Source organism: Kogia breviceps, chromosome 15 (genome assembly GCF_026419965.1).
Source record: "Kogia breviceps isolate mKogBre1 chromosome 15, mKogBre1 haplotype 1, whole genome shotgun sequence".
Taxonomy (NCBI): Eukaryota; Metazoa; Chordata; class Mammalia; order Artiodactyla; family Physeteridae; genus Kogia; species Kogia breviceps.
The window spans coordinates 21,131,931-21,151,661 of NC_081324.1; the positions used below are offsets into that span (position 1 = coordinate 21,131,931).

The 19,731-nt window shown below is 42.1% G+C and overlaps 1 protein-coding gene across 3 annotated transcripts in view; it reads right to left on the reverse strand.

The window, feature by feature from the left end:
* Positions 1-19,076, reverse strand: part of DCC (DCC netrin 1 receptor) — a 1,166,577-nt gene extending 1,147,501 nt beyond the window's left edge. For all 3 annotated transcript variants that reach the window (XM_067014926.1, XM_067014925.1, XM_067014924.1), the window contains exon 1: positions 18,312-19,076. In XM_067014926.1, the coding sequence (XP_066871027.1) occupies positions 18,312-18,402 (91 nt within the window). In that variant the 5' untranslated portion in view covers positions 18,403-19,076. The remainder of the gene's footprint in view (positions 1-18,311) is intronic.
* Between the last annotated feature and the right edge of the window lie 655 nt (positions 19,077-19,731).

The following is a 19,731-nucleotide window of genomic DNA, read 5'->3' on the forward strand; positions in this document are numbered from 1 at the left end:
AAGGCTAAATCTACAGGGAGATAAGACATGGGGTATCTGTCCTCAAATCAGCCCTTCAAATGAATCTGAGTCATATGTAGAGAAAAGTTACAGACCCTAGTTAAAAGAATTGTTGTCTTAAAGGGTTTTGTGAAACAAGGGACTCAGGCAATTTGATAAAGTTTAACAGAGAGGAAGAGACTATAGAGACACTCTGTCCCTGGACATAATACTCAGGCACTGGAGAGGTTCTAGAGCTTGCATAGCCTTACACAAAGCAGCAAAGGCCAAATCCAAGAGAGGAGGCAGGACACCTGGCAGGAGATGGAAGCTCTGGGAAGACATAGGAGAAGTCCAGCAGGCATGCCAGACTGCCAGATACACATTGATGACACACCTCCCCTCCCAGAACTCCTAAAAATATGCAAAGAAGGCACTGCAGGAGGGTGAAGTCCCGTTTTAGAGAGTGGGGAGCATTGGTGACAATGAGTAATCTAGATTGTGTATGTGTTAACTTATTTAATCCAGACTAATACTAGTATAGTCTTGCTAGTTCCGTTTTTTTTAGTGCTTAGTGCCTGGGTCACAGAATATATGAAATAAGTCACATGTATTTTCTCAAAAAATGTTATAAACACTGTCTGAATTAGGTATTCTTCTACTTTACAGATGAGGAAACTAAAGCACAGACAGGTAGAGTATCTTATCTCATTTAGAAAGTCCTAGGGCTGGAATCTACACTCAAGTGCACCTGACTCAAAAATCATACCCTGAGCTCAAAGACTGGCTTGACAAATAGAGAGCTACCATGGCTAATTTTTAGAGAGATTGTACACCAAATACAGTGGTTTTCAAAGTTAAGTGTGCATAAGACTCACCTAGAAAGTGAGTCTTTCTCACTTTAGCTAAAAATGCTATTCCCTAGTCCCTCCCTGGTATGTCCAGGATTCTAATTCAGGTGGTGTCAGGTGGAGCCTAGCAATTTGCATTTTAAAAGATGCACATATCACACTGATGCAACCATACTTTGAGAAAAGTACTGGGATAATAAGGGTTATAGAAACATCATCTATAATGCTCAGAATAATCACACAAGAACGAAACTATCATCTTTGTTTTAGAGGAAGAAATTAGTTTACTAGGATTAAGTACTCTGCTGGTTTTTCCACTCTGACAAAACAAAATAGGATGTTTTTAAAAATCACTTTTAAAATTTTAGAATAGCTTTAGATTTACAGAAAAAATTTGAAGATAGTACAGAAAGTTGCTATATATCCCATATTAAATTTCCTCTATCATTAGTAACATATTATTATGGCAGCTTTACTAAAATTAATGAATCAGTTCTGATGTATTATTATTAACTGAAGTCCAGACTTTATTCAGATATCTTTAGTTTTTACCTAAAGTCCTTTTTCTGTCCCAAGATCCCACAAAAGACAGCATATTACATTTCATTATCTGGTCTCCATAGGCTTGCCTTGGCCCCAACAGTTCCTCAGACTCCTTATTTTTAATGACCTTGATAGTTTGAGGAGTATTGGGCAGGTATGTTGTAGAATGTTCCTCAATTGGGGTTTGTCTAATCATGATTATACTGGGGTTATGGGTTTGGGAAAGGAAGTTCAGAGAGATGAAGTGCCACTGTCATCACATCTTCCCAGGGGTACATGCTCTTATCATGGTTTGTCATTGTCAGTGACGACCTTGATCATCTGTCAAGTTTCCCGCCGCCCCGCCCCCCCCGTAAAGTTACTCTCCCCCTTCCCCTTGCATCCTGTACTTTCTGGAAGGAAGTCACTGTGCACAGTCCACACCAAAAAGAGTAGGGGTTATACTCCACCCCCTTGAGGGTAGGTTATCTATACAAAGTATTTGGAAATCTTCTGCATGAGAGATTTGCCTCCTCTTTTCCATGTATTTATTTATTTATTGAGGAATTTATTTATAGTAGTATAGACCCATGATATGTATTTTGTATTTTGAGTTATAATTCAAAATTACTCGATTTACTGTGTTGCTCAAATTGTTCCAACTTTGGCCATTGAGAGCTTTCAGTTAGCTCCTGTGTCCCTTTGACACACTCTATCATTGTGCATTTTTCTTTTTCTTTTTTTTTTTTTTAAAGAACTTCTGTACTCTCTGGCACTTACATATTTCCAGCCTAAGTCTTAGAATCAGCCATTTCTCCAAGGAACCCTTGTTCCTTTTACTGGAGAATGCTATTAGAACTTAAGATTTGCATGCTAGATGTCATTTTTTTAAGTACATGTACTTTTGGAAAACCAAAAAGACAGATGCCCTTCATTTTGTTGGTTTTTGCCCTTGCTTTTGGAAGGTGTCAGATATAACTAGTGAGTAAATGGATTAAAAGTTAGAAGACTTGGGTTTTTCTTACAGAACTAGTAAGTTCTACGTGATCTTAAACAAGTAATGGACCACCAGTCTTCACAACCTCACTCACAAAATGTGTAAGAAGAATTCCCTGTTCTGCCCACTTTTTAGATATATTGGGAGAGGAATTTAGATAATGGATGTGAAAGCCATTGGAAAATATAAAATAACAGACAAACATAAGGCAACAACATCATCATCATCATCATTCATCAATTATTAATTATCATAATCTTACATGACTATTTTGGGTGAAAGAACAAAGGAAGAGCTATTTAAGCTGAAAATTCTGTGCTGGGCTACCTGCCCTTTGGCTGTAAAAAGCATAGAAAATCTTTTATGGGCTAGCTAACACCCTTCATGCATTAGTAATAGAGGATTTTGGCACCTTGAACCAAAGTTTTCTATACATTTTTGAAGCTCTCCTAAAAGGAAAAGGATGGAACCAATAATTTCCAGCACAGATTTATTCCAGCAGTGCTGGGGACTAAATTGGCTTTTGCAGCTACTACATCTCAGAGTTCAAAATGTGGTGCATGATGGGATCTGTCTTCTCCTGAGCACTCTGTCCTTCTGAGACCTCCCTAAAATTATTAGGAAACGGCTTGCAGATAAAACCTCTTCATTCTAAAATTACATTATTTATGCTGCCAAAGCTACTTCGCCAGATGACCTTGTCATTTCTCTCTCCCCTTTCTCCTTGGCTATCGCAGATCTGCTGTGGAAGAGGCTAGTGAAGCCATCGCTGGTGATGGGAACTGGTGGCCATGGCCAGTGGGCGGCTGACTCTTGGAAGTGAAGCGTTCACCATCTTTTCTCTTGTCTTTCAGAGCCTGGACGTGTAAAGAAGTGTCCACACAGGAACAACCCAAACACCTTGCCCACCAGACTTGTCCTCTTTATTCATGAAGCCCTTCTGACAGCGTTTCTCTCTCTTCCTCTCCTCTAACTATACTTCTCAATCATTTGGTTCTTAATAATATGTTGTCTTGCAGCTCTGCTTGTCTTTTTTTTTTTTCATGTTTAAACTGCCTAGGTTTTATTTCCCCAAGCATTCTATTCATTCTATGAAAACAGTGGTAGTATGTAAGATGCTTTTCATTATACATCCAACGTTAAGAGCCAACAAATATGATAAATCAAACATGGTCTCAATAAACATCTGTTGAATGAACAGATAAAAACAAAAATAGCTTAGTGCTTACTATGTACCAAGGACTGTGATAATCCTTTAGTGTGATTCTCCTTGTTTAATTAACCCATTCAGCAATGGTTTTCCCAGTTTTAGGGATAAGGAGGGAATCATAACGAGGGTCACGAAGTTAAATCTTGGTAGAGCCAAGATTTAATTCCATGTGTGCAGAAACGTTTCGTGGCACTCATTCTTAGATTTGTGGTTTGGGTGTTCAAACTTCTCTGAAACCCTGTCTCATCATCAGGACGATGAGACGGTCATCTCAAACAACTGCTGAAGTCCTTTCCTGCTTGACTGATGTGCTGAAACACACGAAGAATTGACTTTTTGACCTTTTCATCCTGGGTGCCCCTCTTGTATCCATCATCTTGTCTTGGCTTCCATTGACTTCTACAAAAATAGTATTTTAATTTTTTTAAAATAAATTTATTTATTTTTGGCTGTGTTGGGTCTTCGTTGCTGCGCGTGGGCTTTCTCTAGTTGCGGTGAGCGGGGGCTACTCTTCGTTGCAGTGTGTGGGTTTCTCATTGTGGTGGCTTCTCTTGTTGCAGAGCATGGGCTCTAGGTGCACGGGCTTCAGTAGTTGTGGCACATGGGCTCAGTAGTTGTGGCCTGTGGGCTGTAGAGCACAGGCTCAGTAGTTGTGGCGCACAGGTTTAGTTGCTCTGCAACATGTGGGATCTTCCTGGACCAGGGCTCAAACCCATGTCCCCTGCACTGGCAGGCAGATTCTTAGCCACTGCACCACCAGGGAAGTCCCAAAAATAGTATTTTAATTTTTTGACTCAACCCAGTCTTCAGGAATGGTTCTCCTAAGGAAAACACAGAGCCTATCCCTGGGATTATTATGTTGGAAGTATTTATACACCTATTTTATCTTGTTGCATTTTCATACCTGTGAGTTGACAAATGCCCTAGATGCAGTAATAACAGGGCTTAAAGAGATAGCAAATTCTATGGACTTCACATACTTGCATTTTAGTGTTTGCAGGATTTCCTTGATGTTGAATTTTTTCCAAGAACTCTGGAATGGCGTCAATAAAATTAGTAAGAGTGCCATGTAAAGGAAAAAAACAATCAAGCAAAAAGAAGGGAAGAGGAGAATAAAATAAAATTCTCTGGAAAAAGCTGAGTACTCATATGAAATGTAATATATCCTTAACTGAACTTTGCATGGCTTGTGCATTAAGAGTAACTTCAGATTCTGTGCAAACTTGAGAATAACCATTATATGGAAATCAATTAGTGAGTATTTGTTAGATAATTAATATGTACCCAGCATTATATGAGACACATTAAAACAAAAGTATTAGACATGATTCTCCAATAAATAAATTATCCTACCATCTCCAATATATCCTGATACTGAAAATAAGCTGTTTCTGACAGTTTGGGGACCAGGTACTTGGCAAAAAAATAAAAGAAAACCTTCAAGTTTGGACATCAAATTTTATGTTAGCGCAGGTTTAGAGGGTAAGGACTTCTATGACCCAAATATGATAGCCAAGGTACAAGTTAGTTGTAAACCATCAAATGGGCACCCATGTTCTCTGATGGAAGAACCCCCTCTTAATAGGCCTTGCAGCCTGCCCCCACTTATTCTTCCATCTGGCTAACGGCATGTTGGCTAAAATACCACGACACTGCTGAAGACCCTTCAGAATTTTCCCCACTCCCATCCCCACCCCCAGGTACCTAATTTAGGGTGACCAAACACTACAGTTTACCTGGGGCTGTCCTACTCTTAACACTGGAAGTCCTGCTTCCTAGGAGGCCTCTCAGTCCTAGGCAAACAGGAACAGCTGGTTGCCCCCTAAATGCTGAAGCATCAGGACCAGAGCCATCAAGCTCTCCCACAGGCCTATTCCTCTTTGTATGTCCTACTCCCTCCGCCTACGAGTTTGTTCTCCTTCTCTTCCTTTAATTCGTTCTTGAAGATTGATTAAATTATGTTTCCTAAGCTATAGGCTATGAAATGCATTTTTTCCCCAAGAGGCGGTTTCACTCTTCTATAAACAGAATTTTACTCTAGAGGGGGGAAAAAAAACCCAGCAGCCTTACGTAACCTTTCACAAAAGCCCTACTCATTTTCTACCAGGACGTGAAAAGGGCCTACATTTCATGAGTGAAGCGCTAAACTTCTCTCACCTAGGGGAACACTAGTGATTTTCATTCAGATTGATCCAATCTGCACAGCTGAACCCCCAGGTTCTCTTCTTGTAGAGTCTGATTTCGAGCACGCCAGTTAAAGCTCCTCTCTCTGCCAGGCAGCGCAGAGCAAAAAGCTTCAAAACCTCGCACTGAGCTTTCTGTCTGTAAAGCTTTACTCTCCTTCAAAACCCTCAGTTACGCCCCTTCTCCCCCTGCCACAGAGGCCCCGGCAAATGAGCATTTGGTCTGTTTCATGCCCTGAAGACCGTTCCCCATCAAAAGATGAGAGTCAGCACGGGGTCGCTGGCAAGGTCTCACTTTGAGCACCTGTGAGCTTTTAGCATCAGACCCAAGAGGCAGAGGAGGGACGGTGAGAACGGACTAAGGGCCCCAGTGTCCCTTTCGAGTGCCTGCCATTTTCCCTGCATCTGAGTATTTTTAAGGAGGAAAGGGGATAGAGGGAGGAGAAAATATGGAATGCAAAGCTGCAGACCCTTTTACAACATGCCTTCTTCCTTGAGCATTGATAAGAAGGGAAAAGGCAGGTGGAATACCCAGAGAGCATTTTCAGAGCATTTTCAAGTGTCTTTAATCTCAAGGAAAATGAAACATGTCATGGTCTCCAAGAAATACATTAGCTGCTAAATTACACACCAGAAGGCTCTTGGATGTTGGTGTCATTCGCCATTCCAGGGCCAGTTCCTGAAGCTAAAGTCCTCCAAAGAAGCTTCAAGCTACGATTAAACAAGCATGGATGGAGCCTTTTCCCGTTGAGTAGATTTTTACAAAGAAATCGAGCCCAGGGTCACTTCCATCAGTGGGTTTTCAGTCTCCTCGGGCAGTGTTTCTCAGTCACCTGGGATTCTCCTTCAGTAAGTCGAGGTCTGAACTCACTTTCTGTTTTCCTAAAAAGATCCTGGGAGATACAAATGCTGCTGGTCCATGGACCACACTCTGAATAGCAAGGTCCTAGGACACTGATTCTCAAACTTGGCTACACTTTGGGACAATCCATGGAGATTTAAGAACTATGTGTGCTGGGCCTCATCTCAGAGATTCTAATTCTATTGTACAGGATAGAGCCGGGCACTAAAACCTAGCCAAGGTGACAGTGTCTTCTTCAGAGAGAAGATTCTCAGGGCAAATTACACCCGGCACTGCACGTTAACCAAGCAAGCACTAGCCTCCAGGTGTTCATGCTAAGTAGATGCTGGACTCAATGGGTCTCCAGGAAATGGACGTGGTTAACCAAACAGGAGTTAAAGGAGGAGGTTAATTTGGATGAGGGATCCACAGGAGGTACGTCATACGGTGCCAAGTATGATCAATATTGTACTGTGTCAGGTCTAACTTAGCTGAATCTGTTAGCCTCTGAATCTAGCAAAGGCGTGGACCACGGACGACTAAACCACGACCCACTACACGAAGCATGGGCTTGATTTCAAAACTGCTGTTAGAGTCTGACATTTTATTTCTAAGTCTTTGAAATCAACTACAACAATGAAACTGAGGAGGGTTCTAGAGTGGCCTGCCCATGCCTGTGAAATTTGCTATATGTAGACTATTCCAGTATAAATCTAGCCCATAGTAGGATAATACTAAACACAGCTAGCCTTTAGAGAACATTTAAGGGTCAGGCATTGGAATGGATATCGTTTATCTAACTGTTGGAGTGAGTTTATCTCCAGTTTAGAGATGGGAAAGAGAAGTCAATTTTGCCTCCATTGTACAGACTGGGAAAGTCGAGGTCAAGTCCAGTAGCTGACAGGCTTTCCCCCCCTCCCCCAGGTTGTGCCATGTCTCTCATCATAATCCAAGACCACAGGACCATGCAGCCAACTCCTTTGCAACTTGGCAGCAGTGGAAGAAAGAGGATGCGAGCTCAATGGCTTCTAAATGAGCTGTAACTTAAAGCTAGGAGAACACTCATCCATTTTTTTTTAAGGAACAGTAATAGAAAGAAAATGTATACAACAACAGGAGCATCTTGAAAAAATAAACTGTAAACATTTTTAAATCTTAGGTTCAGTTTCCTTTTTTTAAAAAAAATCACCTCTAGTTATCAGACGCACATTTCAAAGGAGGCCCCAGGAAAAAGAAATGTCTCCGTGCCAATCTTACTTGAATAGAAAAGGTAAAGTCCTGCTTCTCTCTTTTCAGTGATAGCTTTCAAAGTGGAAGTAGCCTGTTACACATGCTCATTAATAATCACTTGTATTCATTTAGCTCTTTACACTTTGCAAAGATCTTTCCCTCCCATGTTACATTGTGTCCACACAACCCCATAGGTATTTCTAAACATGTGAGATAGGTAGGTTCATAAATTCACACCTAATAGTTAATAAGAAAATCAGGGCAAGGATTACCTATGCAATTTGCTTATATTTTTAAATGACTGTGCTGAAACTAGAAAAAGGTCTTTGTTGTGAATTCATTTCAATTCATTCAACCAATATTTATTAGTATGAGTAGCTACTGTCTTCAAGAGAGGATCCAAGGGTATTCTCCAGCCTCAGCCAAGCCGTCATCATGCTTAGTTCTCCTGGATCTGGTTACACTCATTTTCTTTGCATTCACTATGCCTACACCCACTACACAGCCTTTGCACTCACCCTTCTCACTAGCATTTTTTCCCCTGCCTCTCCCTAAACGTCCCCTCTTTAACCAAGTTTACTTATTCTTCGGGTGCCAACCACAACTTTCTCAGGGGAGCCTTCTTTGAGCTGGATCTGAGCTGCTCTCCTATAATACTCTCTTTCTTTCAAAGGCTTATCTCCTTTGAAATAATGGACTTATTAACATACTTATTTGATTAGCATTTCCATCCACTGCATTCAAAGTTCTATCACCACCTTGGCACAATACCTGGCACACACTCAATAAATAAGGAAAGAAAGGGTCACGGAGGTCTGGGGATGTATGTATACCAACAGGCTGCCAGATCTGCCACAGAAAACTCCATCTCCTCATTCTTGCCAAACGTGAGATTGGTTTAAACATGACTGACAACTTTTTACACTCCTTTCTTTTTGTTTTTGTTTTGTTTTGGTCAATCAATGTATGGTTACAAGGACGAATGAATTGGCTCTGTCACCCCATCTGGCTAGCATTAATATATTAATGATATAATGCATAGACATGGTAGTTGACGTTTCTCAGAGTCTACCCCACTTAGTTTGTGCTTCTTCTCTTAATGAGTACTTTGTTCTGCCTTGTAACCCATTTAGCTATGTCTGTGCCTGTCACCTTCTCTTAGTGATAAACTCTTGGAGGGCAGGGACACATTCAAGCCTTTCATTTAATTCTTTGTAACCCATAGTAAACGTTTAGTAACTATTATCTTGAATAAAAGTCTTAATCTTATTTGATCCTTATAATACCTCAATGATTTTGTCAGGCATTGATAGTCCTACCTGAAAAATGAGGACTTAAAATTTGAGAGACAAAATGCGTGTCCATGAATGACTGTACAATAAGGTAAACGCTAGGCTAAATCTGTATTTCCTAATGTATGACTTGGGAGAGCTTACTTAGAAGAGCGCATTAAATTTGGGGCACTTGATTACCAGAAAGATATAAACAAACTAGAGGGAGTTCAGGTAAGGAAAATAAACATGATTAAGCTTCTGGAGAGGTATGAAGAAAGATTAAATGAACTAAATATTTACAGTCTGGTTAAGTGAAGACTCAGGGGGGAGGCAAGAATGATTTATGGCTAAAATTATCTAACAGGCTTCAGCACAGAAGACACAGAATGCCACTGAGGAGGGCAAACAGGAACCAGGAGCTGGGTGACAGGAGTGACAGGAGGGATATTTAGAACAGGACGATCTACGATGAATTGTAAGAGGAAATTTTAACAGCGAGAACTGGTATGCTGCTGAAAAGTTTTAAGGGAAACAGTGAACAAACCATCCCTGGAGACGTCTCAAACCAGAAGGGAAAATAACTAGAAATTGTCCTGCAGGGAACAGCTCTGCCCAGACATTAGACATGAAAAGGAAAGCTTTGCAGATTTTCTCTCTAATTTATATTCTTCTGGGATCCCAAGAGGCTGAGCAAAGATGTGGGAACAATGGATTGAGGACTCCGGGCGCAAGGGGTTTGCTTAAATGTCTCAGCCTTGGCTCACATCTCTAATGAGTCGGCACAGAGGCAACACCCCAGAGAAGCCACTGCTAGCATATCCAAGGCTTTATTCCATCCAGGGCCCTTCATTAAGTCTGTCCCGTGGGAAGGGGTGAAACAATTAGGGACTCCCCCCCAAAACTGGGAGGTGTGCGTATGCCCTTGTGCAAGCATGGGTTTTGTTTGAAAGCCACAGTCATATATGTAACAATGATCCTGGGCCTATGTACTTTACCATACTGGAAACATACCCAAGTTCAAATGCCAGATTAGGATTTTAACTCGTACTTGCTATCCAGCATTATAATTCTGTGATTTAGTCATCTTTGAGTTCTGTCATATTCAGGGGATTTGTAAGGTTCCTCAAATTAAGCCTGGCACCTCAGGATCCAGTTTCCCTGTAAGTGACATGCTGCATAGACATAATAAATAGGATAAAGCAGGATACTGACATGGCAAGAGTTACTCTAAGTAATCAACGATCCTCCAGTGACTAAGGCTCTCTCTTCCAGTCTAAAATAAGTGTTCATGCTGGAAAGCTGTTTACGGAAAGTCTGGGCTAAAGTAAGCATGATACAGTATCAGGCGACAACTTCCTAAAAGTTAGGTGACCAACTGCATCTAAACCCAAAAGCAAACGTTGCTTAGTAGGAAAAACAGAATAACTACTAACAGTAATAGTAGTGATGCCACAAAGCAAACGGCTGTTCAGTTGGAAAAACAGAATCATAGAACTACCTTGCTGAAAATCACAAATGGCCAATAAATTTATGGGAAAAAATTTTCAACCTTATTAGCAAACAGGGAAATGCAAATTAAAGCCACAGTGAGATGCTAATCCATATCCAGCAGATGAGGGCAAATTAAACAAATGACAACACCAAGTACTGGTGAAGACATGGAACAAAGAAGATTGTCCTAGGCTCCTGGTGGGAGTTTCAATGCAAAGTTCAATGCAACTTGTCACTGTCCCCTGAAAGTAAACATGCCCTTTCTATGACTCAGCAACTCCATCCCTAGACAGGCACTCTAGACATGGTGGCAAATTTGTTCCACAGAACATGGATAAGAATGTTCATATGTTATTGGCAACAGCAAAATACTGACTTCCCAGAAGTTCAGCAATGGTAGATTGATTAAGTGTGGTTAATTAATATCATGGAATGTAATACAGCAGAGGAAGTGCAGCCATATGCATTCTCACAGATGAATCTCAAATATTTAATGTTTAGCAAAATTACATACCAGAGAAGAATACACACATTATATTTATTTTATATGGTCAAGTACAGGCAAAGCAAAATCATATGTTAAGAGATTCAAACATGTGTAGCAAAACTATAAAAAGGCAAGGGACTAATTAATATAAAATTAAGAAAACTGTGGGTGGGTACATGGGTTATTTGCTTCATTAAAATTATTATTGTGATCAATGTTATTATTATTAATTATACCCAACACTATATATATATAGTATGCTCATAACTTAAATAAATCATATAATGTTGAAAATAGTAATATAACTAGAAGTTGTCTAGTCCACAACCTCATTTAACAAGGAAAAACATAAAGAAAAATGGCATCCAAAGTAATAGCAGATCTCAGAAATGCCACAAACCCATTAGTGAAAACCAGTTAGCTAGTGAGGGACTCAGGACTTGATTTAGAATCTCCTCTTTTACTTTAGACACATCTCAACAAAACACAGTCACCTATTTCTCAGCAAATCAGAAGTAGAAAAGAGAAAACCTTCTTTGAAGAAGTCTTATGACAGGGGGAACTTCCAGCTGGATACAAACAAGTAGATAAATCGCATTCTACAAATCAGTAATAAAAGTCTTAGGAAAACAAAGCAATAGTCTGTGGCCATTTAATGGGAAATAAACAGTCCTCCATGAGGCAATATCTTCAGAAATCATCCCTATAAGATCAGATAATATAATAAGTGAGCCACAGTAATGCCTGGGGTTAAGGACAGGTTAAATTATGTTCTACATACTTAAAAGGAAGCTAAGGGAGTGGATAAACATTTTTAAAGGCTTAAAAAATTAGTAAAATCAGGAAACGTTGGTGTTTAACAAGAAACTTCAGTACTAAGAACACTAACTAGAGTAAATAACATTTATATCAACCATTTAATTCATTTATTCTCTTATAAAAATGTTAAAGCCAATTTAAGAACATTTAAGATACCAGAGTAATGTTGGTATTGATAAGCTCTCCTATCAGGTCAAGATACACTAACGAGTTGGTATTTTCATTAGATTGTATCATAAAGATTCAGTTAATTCAGTGGAACACTTTTGTCCTAGGTATGCCCAAAAGTAGCCTTCTGGCAAGAACTAGTCTGTAACGGATGAGCAAAAGACAAGAGCAAAATCTCCAAATTGCAATCCGTACCCGTTAAATCGTTCAGAATAATCACAAGTGGTATAAAGGGCCTTCCTCTCTTGAAACCGTGAAACGGCTGAACAAGTAAGAAGTCAGAGAATTTGGATGTGTGAAATTAAGCTAAAGTACCTCACAAAAATAAGAAGTAGGTTATAGGCACTGGGCTCACGGAATTTAGGAAAGAAGAGAAATTTCCTCACCCAGGTCATGTCATAACAATAAACTTTAAAAATATGATCAATAAATATGGAATGATTTATATGTTTTCTGGTTGAACTATTCCCCCAAGAAATGAAAGCTGTGAATAATATGGTTGTTTCAAACTATTTATAAAAAAGCAACATGTACTGGTATAACCATTGGCAAATCACCATCAATAATGAAAACGAAGAACTATATTCAATCATACACATTATTATGTATTTCTAAACTATACCATCGAGAAGGTCAGGCATTTCTAAACCACCAAAACAAAAAAAAAAATTACTTAACAGTTGAGTTAAGGAGGTCTGGTTTTTTAACCTCAGGCTAAAATGTGTCAAAGAACTTTAAAACTCTATAGTAATGTTGGTCATCAATGAGCCAACCTAGATTTCTGTGTGTTAGCCCAGCACTAAAGCAGAGAAATAGAAGGAATCAGCCATCTACTGAAGGAGGAAGCAAACTGTGGGATACTAAAAGGCACTGTAATTTACCTTCGTGCTACAATTATAAAGGTGTATAATAGTCTGCATTTTATTTTTTGCTGTTACCCACTTGGCATGTGTAACATGTCATTTTATCTTGCACGTTTCAATTGGCCTACAGGGAAAATAATGTGGACTGTTCATCTTTTTTTTTCCTGACAAGTTTAACATTTGCTTTATTTGAGGTCTTGTTTTGAAGGAAAATATCTTAAATGCTTTGGGGTCAGAGCCATGCTACTGATTTTATAATACCCATTAAGAAGTGCTTTGATCTCTGAAAAGTAGTAACTTTGAAGAAAATTAAAGTTCTATTATTCCAAGCAGGTAACGCCCTCTCGGGAAAAAAGCAGCATGATGAGGTTGCCATAATCTACCCTCCCCTGGTGGTCATTTCTACCTCCCATTAATGCTCTATGAGCTATGACATTTCAATGATACTGGCTGAGAGGCCACTAGTTAGTCTCCTATAGTAAGAGTACCACTTAGCTGTCTTTAGAATATACAGGTAGTTTAACTTCCCCCAAAAAGAAACACGCATGAAAATTTAAAAATTTGTTTTTCAGGCAAATCCCCATGACCTTGCAAAGTGTAGTACAGCATGTTAAAAGCAGTGCCTGTGGATCAGGACCTTGGATGCACAGTGAGAAAGGTTTTCCTGGGTTGTATGAAGGGCGGCAGTGTTGATGCCATACGGTTTAGAGATTAGAGCTATAATTCTGTAGAGATAGGCTGGAGAGAAGCAAGCAGGCTGCAGAACAGTTCATCGGGCATCATGTTGATATTTAATTCAGTGTGTTTCAATCAAGACTTAGTGAGATCCCAGGCTACAATTCATTAAGGTATAACTGTTGTGACAATTCACGAAACTCTTCAATCCTCCTCTTGAGTATCATAATAAACAGAGAAAAAAAGAAGAAGATTCCACGTTTACGTTTTATGAATTGTAAATGTGCACATAGTATTATCACTCCACTTTAGGGATTATGGTATGTTTCCAGAACCAAGTGACTTTTTATCTTTGGTTAATTAATCCAGTAATCCCTGGCAGGCTTATGTCATTATTCCTTTTACTCAGGCAAAGCAAAGGTTTCCCGAAATTTGCGTATACAGTTCATGTGAGAGATTATCATCTGAGGTAGGTTACTCCACCAAAAATCGATCATTTGAGCTAGTAGCTGTGTAACAAATACCAAAATACAGCAATGTGTTCCCAAGTCAGTGCACGTTTCTGAGCGCAACACAGGCCGTATCTTTAGGAAGTAGGAAGATCCACAGCCAGGCCAGAAGAGCTCACTCACCAGTGAAACAGCACACTGGCTTCCAGAAGCATCTTTATGTGTTTAGCACTAGCTCAATTCCCCCCTGAAGTCATACGTTTGGGGAGGAGGCACGGAGGGTGAAAATGCTCTCTTCCTTGTATATGATTGGCTTTTAATATAAGCAAATGCCAGAAACAACTGCATCCTTTCCTCACAGGATTACTTTGTTTGGCAGAGTATGGGGAAAAAGAAATTTCACAAGCAAAGTTTCAGATGGCAAATTTTCCAAAGAAAAAGTAAGAATATTTGCTTTAAATTGTAATCTCGGGGCCCAGTCTTCCATGGAAAGAAATATTCTGTTCAGAAATTCAGCGCTACCTACATACATGCAGCATCACCTAAAGATGAAAAGTGTTTTCGTTGAGAAGTTAAGATTGAAAATAGAGCTTGTTTCCAAAGGAGAAAGATAGTACTCGATGACCCCACTACATACAGCAGGAAACATTCTAGGAGCAAATCATATGCATTTGAAGAAATTTCAAACTATTGAACGAAAGAAGAAATGTAAGCCAGAGAGGAAGAAATATTTCCTCTCATAGAAGATGCTTTTGAGGATAACTGGAGTGCTAGAATTCCCTTGGGAGATGCAGTGTCATCCTTTCCCTCTCCAGAAACAAGTAAAAATGTCCCCTTCAATGTACAAATCACCTCCTCAAATCTCATCAAGCTCCCCATTGCTGAGAAAATCGTACTACAGCCTGTAAATATCCTGTACTCCGGGAAAAACTTCCAGTAGGGCTCATTGAAGAATTTAGATAGGATCTTTCTCTTCAATGAAAACAATAAGGAAGTTTGCTGAAAGGTTAACTTGCCCAAGAATAAATGTAAGTCATACACACTGGAAAGTTATAAATCTCTCCCCAGGGGGAAAAAAAAAAAAAAATGCCTATCAGCAGCTCAAGCCAGCCCAGCTCTTAAGAACATTAAAGAAAATGCACTAAGCCTAATATATGCACATATAACACATGTGGTGGCTGTTTCACATGCTTCATAACTCAGAGGGCAAGGCTGCTGTGTGGGAAATGGATGCTGTGACAGGTCCCTGGTGATTTATACCGCAGCACTCACAGAGCAGTGGACAGCTGGGCTGCCCAGGCGCCCTCAGGTCCTATCATGCTCCACTCAACAGCAAAGCCAGACCTGGGGCATCGGATCTGCTTTGGTTGCGGGGGATGAGAAAGATGCGGATAGGGAAAGTAGCAAGCCTCATCTCACCACGTCCCGACGACATAAACGCGCACTGATGTTTTTAATCGAATGCAACCCAAACATATATATGAAGCATTAATTAAAATTAACATGTATACTTGCGACTGCATTCATTACCATCGAAAATTTTCATCTCTTCTGAGATGCCAGGCCTCTACTTAGTGCCTTTGCTTGGGGCTCAAGGCAAATATATAAGAAGACAGCATCTTACAAAAAGCCAAGTAAAAAGCCACTAGCCTCCTCCTCCAGCATCACTTCCCCATCCTATGCCAACACTGTCCAGGGATGCTCTTTGTTAGGTCCTAATGATTACACAAAAATCTACAGCAGTTTCAGACTTTATCTAGAAGTGGGAAAATAGCCAGTGCTATTGTACTTGTCTCCATAATCCTTTGTCACCAATCAACAAAGTCTTTAAAAACATCCTGCTGAATGGGAATTTCACTGCCGGTAAACTAGACTCTTGGCCTTAATTAAGGGCACCTCCTACTGGTCCTTTCGTAGAGTGAACTGTGCTTTCCTCGTCATCAATTCCCTGCCATGTCCCTGAAGAGGGGAAATTGCTACTAGAGAAAGAGGAGAAACAGATTAAGGAGCAAAGATCAGAGTGATCTGAATCAGCAATATCTCAGAACTGCACCATCCACTTTCCTGGGACTGGTGCAAACTATATCACATTCGCAAATAACACAAATGGATTTAGAAGTATAGAGGAGCTTACAGATTTAGACCCACAAGCCTATCCACAGGCATTGCCCTTGTATATGTATCTTTTTGTCTGCCTTTTCAATCATAGGCTTGTCCGTTGAGGAGTTAATTAAAATAAAGTAATATATGGTCCTAACTTTCTAGACAAGAAACTTAAATAAGTGGGAAGGCGGATATTTAATTAATTTAGATATTAGTAAAACATACATAAATCCATCTCCATTCATTTATCCCCACCCTTTGCCAAAGACAGTTGGGAAAGGGCTTTGAAATATTTTCGTGTAACTGACAAAACGTCATTGTCCATTTCTGCACACCTTCCTTGTCTAATGCTGTATTTTCAGCCCACGCATTTCAGGCCTGGCTCCATAGACTTTCTACCCAGCGAGGATGCCCCTCTGAACTTCTCCTCTCTCCTCCTTGGCCTTCTACCAAACGGCCCGAGAGCACAAGTCAATCTGTGCAGAGGGAGGGTGCTCCTTGCTGCAGCATCTAGTGTCTGAGGGTAGCAGGAGGAAATTTTAAAGACACCTTTTCGTTACTGCTCTACTGCAGGGATAGTCCCCCACCCACCTTCTGGGAGTAACTGCTGAGGACAAAGCTCCGGGAGAGAGGAGCCCCGAGGAGGAGACCAGCCTGAGAGGGAGGGAGGGAGGACAGACGAGCTGCTGGGGGAGCGAATGCTGATACGCGTGCACCGCGCCGGCACACACACACCACACACACCCCCACACACCCCCTCTCGCTGGCTTGTGCTCGCTCGCTCTGTCAGGCCAAAGGAAGGCGAAGGGTCGGGTCGCTGTGGATGCGCAGATCCCCTGCTCCTGTTGGGCCACGTCAAAATTTGGGGAGCCTCGCGCTTGAGGGTCTGAATCCCTAGCCATCGGACAGGCACGTTCTCCGCTGGCGCTCGCAACCCTGGACCACGCAGCACTTCGCAGCAACGAGAAAGCCGGAGCTTCAGGCTCCCGAGAGGCTGGGGGCTTGGACACGGTTTGCATTCTGTTCCGTTAATTTCCAAGCCACATGTTGGGGTGCCCCCACCAACGCCTGGCCCCTGCCAGAGGCTCCTCTTCTCTGGGATTTGGGGAAAGGTCATTTCCGAAGGGATCTGAATGCTCAGCTGGCTGCTCTCCCTTCGTCCCCGTCGGGCCCACTCCCCATACCCTAATGTCCATCTACACTTGTGGTAAGGCCGGCTAAACCAGTAGACTGTTACAATGCATCATTCTGTTCTTGTTAAAATTCTTCTTCTTCTTCTTCTGGCTGTCGAAACCTCCGGCTCCATATTCGCAGACTGCCGCAGCCCTGAGCATCCAGCCCTCTGACCCCTCGTTTTCCTGCTCTAACCCAATCCAGTACCCAAACAGTTTTGCCATTTTTAATTAGGAACTGCGCTTGCCAAGTACCAGGGCCAGGGGGCTGGTTCCCCAGAATAGCAATCATTTGGAGTTTGGAAGTGTCCTGGAGATATCGGGAGACTTAGCTTGAGAGCTGCATTCACTGTTAAAAAATAAAATGAAACAGAACACGCCTCCCTCTTCCTGGCGACTCTGCAGCCTCCTTCGGCACCACCGTCCCCTCCTCCAAAGTACCAAAACACATTAGCGTCCCTTTCTCGAATTCTCAATCAGCAAGTCTAAAAATCCGAACCAGAGATGCGTCACAGACAAACGACTCAGCCCCACCATCTACATTCCGCACAGACTCCCTCAAAGCCCCCCTGGAGGACCTCCTCCACTTGGCCCTGTTGCCCCAATTCCCCTCCTCCGTAGCTTTGCAAGGCTTGAAGGATCCAACCCGGTTCCTTTCAAGAAGTCCCCATCACCTGCTTCCTCCCTGCCCCAGCCCGCCAGCTCTCCAAACCAATGCAAGTATTTGCAAAAGCAAAGATGTGAGAAGCACCCGATTTGTTAATAAGCCAAGGGGCGCCCCTTTCCCCAGCTGCCAACATCCTCCACCCCCAGGGGAAAAAAAAGACTTCCCATCTTTTATCATCGGTGAGGAAATGGGGGACACACGGAGCTCTGAACATCTTGCCCTTTCTCCCTCTACCCCAATTCCACTACTCGCCAAAGGAAATGAGGAGAAGGAAAGGGGGGTGTGAGGGGGGGGGCGGGTGCGAAGAGAAGAAAGGAAAGAACCTCTTACCGGTGACTTGGAGATGTGCGCTGAGCAGGGTAGCTCCGAAGAGTACAAAAGCCAGCTTGGGTACCCAAACACATCCAAGACTATTCTCCATATTTCAGCCAACACCTTCGGGGCCGGGGGTCCTGGGCAGCCGCAACACTCACACACATGCACTCACACACGCATGCAGACATGCACACACACGCACCGAGCCCCTTCGGCTTCCTCCTCCTCCTCGTCCTCTTCCTCCACCTTTCTCCACCTCCCCTGCGCCTCTTCTGCCTCCGAAGCCTTTTTCCTCGTCCACTGACAGAATCAGCAGCAAAAAGAGGCAGCAAAAAGTTCCATTCGGTCCAAGAGATCTCGAGCCCCGGTAAAACCTCGGAAAACTAACTCAAGGAAACAGAGGGAACAAGAGGAGGGAAAACAGCTCTCCACGGGGCTTGCGAAACAGCAATAAACAGACTATCCAGGAGGGACCAAGAGGAGACAGAAGGCAATCCCGTGGCTGGGCTGTGCATCAAAAGATCGAGGCTGGGTCAAGTTGAAGAGAAAAATCCGTGCGCAAAACCTGGGGATGCTGTTGGGTTTTTCCTCCAAGAGCCGAGGGGGACCTGGGGAGGAGAGGCAGGGCGCTGCGGGGTGGAGCGCTCTCACTTGTTACTGGGGTGTCCGCCAGTGGTGTGTGAGCTGGGAGTTGGAGCCGTACTATCCATTGATCCGGAGAAGTGGAGGGCTGGAAGGGAAAATGCGGAGACCGGAGGGAAACGAACAGGATCAGGCAAAGATTCCTCGGGAAAGGGGGTGGGGGCAGAGAGATGCCGGCGAAGAAAAAAAGAGCGGTCGGGGAGGCTTCCAGCAGCTGCATTCGCCTGGTCTACATATCAATGAGCAGGGATGCCCTCTGTGGGCAAAGCGTGGGAAGTCACTTTTGTCAATGGATCTGGCAAATACTGTACGTGTCTGGGGTGGGGGCTGCTGTTTCTTTTGACACTCAATCTTAGGGAATTTATTTTTGACTGTAAAATTGAGGCGGGTATTTAGGCTGGGTCAGATGGGCAGGGTGTTTCCTTCTCTGCCTTCAGCATTACTGAATTTTTCATCCGGAAAAATCACTTAATCCAACTCCTTCTAGGACAGGAGGGAAACTGAGGTCCAGAAACACAAGGGACAAATACCAGACAGCTATTTCCTGACATAACAGCCAGGGTCCTCTTTTTGTAGGATGTCTTACTTCACCTGTGTTCTCTCTTCTCTAGACAGGATTCAGTGCTTTATTCAACCAATTTTAAAGCATTTACCATGCTCCAGGTACCCTGTTAGCTTCCAGGAAATATAAATGTGAAGTTTAATAAGACTCAGATTCTGTCCTCCAGGGGTTGGTGATCTGTTGGGAGAGAGGTGTAAATAGATAATTATAAAGTATCTTAATAAATATGAT